At 45.5% G+C, this 9,196-nt stretch overlaps 1 gene segment (V, D, J or C); it reads left to right on the top strand.

The window, feature by feature from the left end:
• The first annotated feature begins 670 nt into the window (after positions 1-670).
• LOC144497141 (Ig kappa chain V region Mem5-like) lies at positions 671-8,189 on the top strand. The segment is given in 4 exon segments: positions 671-810; positions 997-1,284; positions 2,754-2,792; positions 7,342-8,189. Coding segments are annotated over 4 exon segments (705 nt in total).
• Positions 8,190-9,196: the final 1,007 nt, after the last annotated feature.

A 9,196-nucleotide genomic window follows, 5' to 3' on the forward strand; every position in this document is an offset into this window, starting at 1 on the left:
TAGGAAGACAAATGGAATATTGGTGTTTATTACAAGGAGAATGGAATATAAAAATAGGGAAGTTTTACTGCAGCTGTACAGTGTCTCGGTGAGACCACATCTGGAATACTGTACATTTTGGTCTCCTTATTTGAAAAAGGATATCATTGTGTTAGAAGCAGTTCAGAGAAGATTCACTCGACACATTCCAGGGGTGAGGGGTTATCTTATGAAGAAAAGTTGGACAGGTTGGGCCTGAACCCATTGGAGTTTAGAAGAATGAGAGGTGATCTTATTGAAACATATCAGATTGTGAGGGGACTGACAGAGTGGATACCAGGAGGGTGGTGCCTCTTCTGGGGCAGAGTGAGATGAGTGGACAGACGGATAGAAGTGCTGGAGAGAAAGTGATGGAGAAGGAGAGCTGAATTGAGGAAGGGAGAGGGAGAGAATGACAAGAGAGAAAGAATGAGTGAAGGAGAGGGCAAAGAAGGAGAATAAGACAGGAACAACAAGAGAGAGAGACCGAGAGAGGGGGATCAGAGAGAGGGGGAACAGAGAAGAGGGAATAGAGAGAGCGGGAGCAGAGACTGAGGGACAGAGACTGAGGGAGGGAGAGAGAAGAAGAGGAAGTGAAAGGTGCTGACGTGGTTTCTCTGGGTCAGACCATTTACAAACTGAGGAACAGGCAGTGAGACTCTGACAGGCTGCAGCTTTATAAAGCAGAGCCCAGTGAAGGGAGAGTTTATCAGTAACCAGGCACAGGGACACGACCACACACCATGATTTCAGCCATCCAGCTGCTCTGGCCTCTGGCATTCTGCATCGCAGGTACAAATCTCTCTCCTTCCACCTTGAATATTTTCCTGCTCTCCATTTCAATCCAATTCTCCTGACTTGTGATTGAAGGGAAAATGCTGAAAGGAGAGGAACAGTCAGTGTCTCCAACAATATGTCATTGTACAGCGTCTTTCTGTGACAGTTCTTACTTCACTCTGTTTCTCTATTACCCCTCAGGTATCAGTGGAGACATCATCATGACCCAGTCTCCCCCGGTGCTGTCAGTGAGCCTGGGCCAGACCGCCACCATCACCTGCACGGCCAGTCAATCTGTTAGCAGTTACGTGAGTTGGTATCAACAGCGAGAAGGACAGAAACCGGCTCTGCTGATCTATGCTGCATCAAGTCGATTCACAGGAATATCCGACCGATTCACCGGCAGTGGATCTGGGACACAATACACCCTGACAATCAGCAATGTACAGAATGAGGATGTCGCTGATTATTACTGTCAGTACGGTTACAGCTCCTCCTACACAGTGATACAGAGCCTTACAAAAACCCCAACACACACAGCACCACCTCCTGTACTGACACATCCCACAGTTTTATATAATATATAATAATGGACACACAGTCCCACCTCCTGTACTGACACATTCCACAGTTTTATATAATATATAATAATGGACACACAGTCCCACCTCCTGTACTGACACATCCCGCAGTTTTATATAATATATAATAATGGACACACAGCATCACCCCCTGTACTGACACATCCCACAGTTTAATATAATATATAATAATGGACACACAGTCCCACCTCCTGTACTGACACATCCCACAGTTTTATATAATATATAATAATGGACACACAGTCCCACCTCCTGTACTGACACATCCCACAGTTTTATATAATATATAATAATGGACACACAGTCCCACCTCCTGTACTGACACATCCCACAGTGTTATATAATATATAATAATGGACACACAGTCCCACCTCCTGTACTGACACATCCCACAGTTTTATATAATATATAATAATGGACACACAGTCCCACCTCCTGTACTGACACATCCCACAGTTTTATATAATATATAATAATGGACACACAGTCCCACCTCCTGTACTGACACATCCCACAGTTTTATATAATATATAATAATGGACACACAGTCCCACCTCCTGTACTGACACATCCCACAGTTTTATATAATATATAATAATGGACACACAGTCCCACCTCCTGTACTGACACATCCCACAGTTTTATATAATATATAATAATGGACACACAGTCCCACCTCCTGTACTGACACATCCCACAGTTTTATATAATATATAATAATGGACACACAGTCCCACCTCCTGTACTGACACATCCCACAGTTTTATATAATATATAATAATGGACACACAGTCCCACCTCCTGTACTGACACATCCCACAGTTTTATATAATATATAATAAAGACAAGAAAGGAAACTGGACAAATTATTTGCACTGTCCACTACACACTCCAGTCCCTGTGGTGTCCACCGCTCGCTGAAGGCCTCGAGTTTCCCGCTTACTCTCCATGTCCACATATGAAGAGCAGCTGAAAGATTCATCATCTCAAATTAGAATTCTCAACTCTCCCGACAAAACACTGAGACATTGAGAGAAACAGAGAGAGAGAAACAGAGAGAGAGAAACAGAGAGAGAGAAAGAGTGAGAGAGAAACAGAGAGAGAGAAACAGAGAGAGAGAAACAGAGAGAGAGAAAGAGTGAGAGAGAAACAGAGAGAGAGAAACAGAGAGAGAGAAACAGAGAGAGAGAAAGAGTGAGAGAGAAAGAGTGAGAGAGAAAGAGTGAGAGAGAAAGAGTGAGAGAGAAACAGAGAGAGAGAAACAGAGAGAGAGAAAGAGTGAGAGAGAAGAGATGAGTGAGTGAGTGAGGCAGAGAGCAGAGGTTTTTGTACAGCTCCTGCACTGGAAGCTGTCAGTGTGCCTTACGTTCGGTAAAGGAACCAAACTCAGACTGAGTAAGTAAAGCCCAATCCTCCGTTATTAACCCTTTCAATGCTGAAACTTTCTCAAACACAAATGCTGAATAGTTGAAGGTGTTGGTGAGGAAGCTGCAGTCAATGAAATGGTTGATTGAAGAACATTGTGTGGAACAGGGAGCCCAGCTGTATTTCTTTCCTTCCATTCCCCCCTTTAAGCAGCAAGATATAAGTAAGCAGCTTTTACCCACCGTGTGGAGGAGATCTGGACGTTTGCAGACTGTGCTCACATTCCTGCAGCATGGAGTGAAATCACTCTCTAGGCTCCTGTCAGTCTCAGTGTGACACACACAGGCAGAGTTTGATGTGAAGTCGGACTCCCTGTCACACTCTCTGATATAACTGGTCACAGCACCAGCACAGTGAGACACCGAGGTGCCACCTCCCCCAGCTTTCACTCTGCTCTCTCCACTCCCTGCTTATCTCTTGCTAAAGTTCTGATGACAAACAGCTACAGCAGGGCCCACAATCCAGTGGCTTCAGTGTTCCAGGCTTTTGGAGAGACTCTCAGTTACTTTCTCTCTGGGACGATTTCAGTCCGATATTTATCCCGGATCCAACATCACTGAAAATGCTGATTGTTCTCATTGCTGTGAGTGGGATCTTGCTGTGTACATGTTGTGACCAGTCCTCAGACAAGGTCCCTCGTTTGTTAACTTCCTGAACTCGATCCCAATTTTGTTTTGCTCCTGGGTGAGGAGTAATCAGCTGGAATCCCGCACTCGATTGGTCTCAACAGGGTTCATTTAAAATGGATCCCTTCACCCGTGGAAACCTTACACAGTCCACATAGTCCTTTATTAGCCTTTGAATCTCTACAGTGCAGAAGGAGGCTATTCAGTCCATCGAATCTGTACCAACTCTCTGAAAGAGCTTCTTACCCAGGCTCCCCACCCTATCCCTGTAACCCTGCGCATTTACCATTGCTAATCCACCTAAAGGACACACTAGGGGTAATTTAGCATGGCCAATCCATCTGACCTGCAGATCTTTGGACTGTGGGAGGAAACTGGACCATCCGGAGGAATGTCTCAACTCACATTCTGTCACACCCGCACCAGTACACACAGCTCAGGTGTGCAGTTGGATTTTTAACCCATTTCCCTGTTGTTTCCTGAAAGGTAACAAACAAACATGTCTTTCACCCCAGTGTCAGTTTACTTTGAACTCAGACCATTTCCACATTCTGAGGTATAACTCAACAGCAGGTGGGTTTTGAATGTCTGCTGAGATGTGACAATCAGTCTCCATTGTTTCCGTAACAAAAGGAGATTAAAGTTTAGTCTGAGACATTTTTTCTATCTCCATTTCTATTTCCTGTTTGATGAAATCCCTGACATCTTTCAGGTGTGACATTCCATCTTCTCTCAGGACAATCAGTCAAATATAACCCACATCGGAATTTTCCAGAAGCTGGTCACTTTACATTCTCGGCCATCTTGGCTCAGTCATCGTCTCATAGAAATTTACTGCACAGAAAGAGGCCCTTCAGCCCATCCTGTCTCTGCCGGCCATTAAGCACCCAACTATTCTAATCCCATTTTCCAGCACTTGGTCCATAGCCTTGTATGGTTTGGAATTTCAAATGCTCATCTAAATACTTCTTAAATGTTGTGAGGGTTCCTGTATCTACCATTGTTTCAGGCAGTGAGTTCCAGATTCCCAACAGCCTCTGAGTGAAAAAGTTTTTCCTCCAATCCCTCAAAATCTTCTGCTTCTGAGATTAAATCTATGCTCCCTGGTTTTTGAATCTGCTGCTAAAAGGGGAAAAGTTTCTTCATATCTGCTCTATGTCTTCATAATTCTGACCTGCTGCGGTTATACAGGGCCTTGGTGAGGCCGCACTGGGAATATTGTGCGCAGTTTTGGTCTCCCTATCTCAGGAAAGATATTTTTGCTCCAGAGGGAGTGCAGAGAAGGTATCCCAGACTGATTCCTGTTATAATGGGACTGATGAATGAGGAGACATTGAGTTGGTTAAGACTTATATTCACTGGAGTTCAGAGTCAACTCATGGAGACCTATAAAATTCTAACAGGTGAGGGGGATTAGTGAGGTAAATACATGGGGTTATGGGGTAAGAGTCGATGCAGACTCGATGGACCGAATGGCCTCTGCCTGCACTTTAGGGATTCTATTGTCCATGTCTGTGCCGGCCACCAAGCACCTATCTATTCCAATCCCATTTTCCAGCACTTGGTCCGTTGCCTTGTTTGCTTTGGAATTTCAAGCGCTTATCTAAATGTTTCTTAAATGTTGTGAGTGCTCCCACCTCCACCACCCTTTCAGGCAGTGAGTTCCAGATTCCCAGCACCCTCTGGGTGAAAAGATTTCCCTCAAGTCCCTCAAAATCTGCTGCCTCTGTGATTAAGGGGAAAAGTTTCCTCATATCTACCCTATCTCTGTCCCTCGTAATTCTGTCTTTCTGCAGTTATACAGGACCTTGGTGAGGCCACACTGGGAATAATGTGTACAGTTTTACTCTCCTTATCTGAGGAAGGACGTTTTTGCGACAGAGGGAGTGCAGCAAAGGTTTACTGGAATGATTTCTGCGATAGTGGGATTGATGTAGGAGGAGAGATTGTGTTGGTTAAGATTATATTTTTTTAAAGTTTATTTATTAGTCACAAATAGGCTTACATTTACACTGCAATGAAGTCACTGTGAAAATCCCCATGTGGCCACATTCCGGTGCCTGTTCGGGGATACTGAGGGAGTATTTAGCGTGGCCAATTCACCTAACCTGCACACCTTTTGGACTGTGAGAGGAATCTGGAGCACCTGGAGGAAACCCACACAGACATGGAGAGAATGTGCAAACTCCATTCAGACAGTGACCCAAGCTGGCAATTGAACCTGGGTCCCTGGCACTGTGAGGCAGCAGTGCTAACCACTGTGCCACCGTGCTGCCCCCACTGCAGTTCAGAAGAATGAGGGGGGAATCAACAAAGAACAAAGAACAGTACAGCACAGGAAACAGGCCCTTCGGCCCTCCAAGCCTGTGCCGCTCCTTGGTCCAACTCGACCAATCGTTTGTATCCCTCCATTCCCAGGCTGCTCATGTGACTATCCAGGTAAGTCTTAAACGATGTCAGCGTGCCTGCCTCCACCACCCTACTTGGCAGCGCATTCCAGGCCCCCACCACCCTCTGTGTAAAAAACCTCCCTCTGATGTCTGAGTTATACTTCGCCCCTCTCAGCTTGAGCCCGTGACCCCTCGTGATCGTCACCTCCGACCTGGGAAAAAGCTTCCCACTGTTCACCCTATCTATACCCTTCATAATCTTGTACACCTCTATTAGATCTCCCCTCATTCTCCGTCTTTCCAAGGAGAACAACCCCAGTCTACCCAATCTCTCCTCATAGCTAAGACCCTCCATACCAGGCAACATCCTGGTAAACCTTCTCTGCACTCTCTCTAACGCCTCCACATCCTTCTGGTAGTGCGGCGACCAGAACTGGACGCAGTACTCCAAATGTGGCCTAACCAGCGTTTTATACAGCTGCATCATCGGACTCCAGCTTTTATACTCTATACCCCGTCCTATAAAGGCAAGCATACCATATGCCTTCTTCACCACCTTCTCCACCTGTGTTGCCACCTTCAAGGATTTGTGGACTTGCACACCTAGGTCCCTCTGTGTTTCTATACTCCTGATGACTCTGCCATTTATTGTATAACGCCTCCCTACATTATTTCTTCCAAAATGCATCACTTCGCATTTATCCAGATTAAACTCCATCTGCCACCTCTCCGCCCAATTTTCCAGCCTATTTATATCCTGCTGTATTGCCCGACAATGCTCTTCGCTATCCGCAATTCCAGCCATCTTCGTGTCATCCGTAAACTTGCTGATTACACCAGTTACACCTTCTTCCAAATCATTTATATATATCACAAATAGCAGAGGTCCCAGTACAGAGCCCTGCGGAACACCACTGGTCACAGACCTCCAGCCGGGAAAAGACCCTTCGACCACTACCCTCTGTCTCCTATGGCTAAGCCAGTTCTCCACCCATCTAGCCACTTCTCCTTGAGACGTGTATTGTCTCCAGACAGGACAGCGAGTGAGATTTTGCACATCCAGGCAGGTTGTGGGGGTTACAGATAGTGTGACATGAACCCAAGTTCCCGGTTGAGGCCGTCCCCATGCGTGCGGAACCTGGCTATCATTTTGGCAAATCCCAGTTTCGTGAAATTGGCCTTTTCCCAATTTAAAATGTTTACTCTCAATCGCTCTTTCCCCTTTTCCATAACAACTCTAAATCTAACTGTATTATGATCACTATTACCCAAATGCTCTCCCACTGATACACCTTCCACAAGCCGAGATTCATTCTATAAAACTGCCCAAAACTGCCCCTTCTCTTGTTGGGATTGTTCCGTGCTGGTTAAAAAAATTCCCCCGGAATGGATTTGCAGAATTGTGTAACGTTGAAACATTGACACTGATTTGATCCCAGTCAATATTCGGGAAGTTGAAAGCCTGAAATGGCAGTGATTAAAATTCCTTCTCTTCTCTTTCAGCCCGTGAGAATTCACAACCCACGCTGACCCTGCTGCCCCCCTCCCCGGAGGAGGTCAAGACCAAGGGCACTGCCACCCTGGTGTGCCTTGCCGATCACTTCTATCCCGATCAGGTGGAGGTGAAATGGAAGAAGGATGGTGCAGCCATTTCCAACGGGGTTCAGACCAGCAACTACCTGCGAGCTTCAGACAACACCTACAGCGTCAGCAGCCTGCTGACCCTCTCTGGCTCCGACTGGGAGTCCAACGCCCGCTTCTCCTGTGCCCTCACCCACGTGAGCCTCTCCTCTCCCCTCAGCAAGAGCGTCAGGAGATCAGAATGTGCCTAGAGTGTTAGAGACAGTCCACAGAGGAGACACAACATGGAATAGAACAGGGGTGAGCTGGGAGGGCAAAGGTCATTGTCAGCACTGAGTTACAACTCTCTTCCTTCTCGGGACTGAGTCTGAGACACTTCTGAGGGTCAGAGGTTAAAGCACGTTATTGGGATAGTGTAGAGGGAGCTTTACTCTATATCTAACCCCGTGCTGTTCCTGTCCTGACAGTGTCGACTCGTGATAACAAGTATAACCTCTGGAAGATGCTGAAGAGTGTCAGCTGTACAATAAAAATGTGACCCTGTGAAGTGTCTGCTTCAGTAAACCAGACCTCCTTCCTGCTCACCCTGCAGTTACAATTGAAGCTTTAGTCACTGTTTAAAGGGACAGGATTCTCATGTTATTGAGAAAATCTCCACAAGTGTTTTAATAAACCTCCATTCTCCCTGTGAATTTCTCCAGCTTCCTCTGGCTGGGCTGTTTTTTCTGTCAATGTCAATGTGTAAAAGGTAATAAACATTAAGAATATTCCGTTTCTGTCTGGTGAGTGCTTTGGAAATGTCCCACCTCCCCATCAGCTGATTGGCTGCATTTCACCAAATGATTGTCCGGATTGGCTGCTTGGCCTGTCAATCAAAGACACATCTGCAGAAGATTGGATTCAAAGCCAATGATCATTCATTTGAAAATGATCAGTTTGATCTGGAATCTCTTGAGTGACAAGATTGAAAACAGAGAAGAAACTGAAAGTTGCTGGGATTAAACCATCACAATCACAATTCTCCACCCCATATTCACCACCTGCCTCTTGACCTTAACCATCTCACGTGGTCTCACTGCTCCCATAGTTTCAATCAGAGATAAGACCATCTCTGATTACTTCCTTGTATCACTCCCCAGCCACATCCCCCTTCCACACCCCCAACCCTACCCCCTTCTGTATCCATCCCTGCAAAAACCTATTCCCCAATTCACTTACAACGCACTTTCCAAATTCCAACTATCTTAAATTTCATTTTACCAGAAGCCAGTTGATTCTCAGACTAGCTGAGCAGAGAGACAACCCCTTTGTTTCTCCACACCCAACTCTTCCAGCTGTGTCCATTGATCATTGAGCCAATGATCATCACTTGTCTTTATCAATCTAATTGGATGAACAATATAAATATCAAAGGTTGCAATTGCTAGCGCATTGACAAGGGCTGAGTTGGTGAAAATGCCAGTTTGGAAACAGGGAGGGATGGGAGCACAGTAAGAATGTTACAGGACTGTTAATCCTGAGGGTTTTTCTGGGAGGTATGGGTTCAAATCCCATTATGGCACTGGGAGGAATTTGAATTCTTTCCATTTCAGGATACTGGTGTTCGACAAGGCAATATGCTGTGGTCCTCAAACTGTTGAGAAAGTGTAATATCTTCAGCCCGCTTTCTTTAAAGAGAACACATTTAAATGAACCAAAACCATCATAAATCCTGCATTGACACAAAGCAAAACATGTCTTTTTCCTTTATAACATCCCAACATAATTTGTAATTTCT

This window comes from Mustelus asterias, chromosome 8 (genome assembly GCF_964213995.1).
Source record: "Mustelus asterias chromosome 8, sMusAst1.hap1.1, whole genome shotgun sequence".
Lineage (NCBI taxonomy): Eukaryota > Metazoa > Chordata > Chondrichthyes > Carcharhiniformes > Triakidae > Mustelus > Mustelus asterias.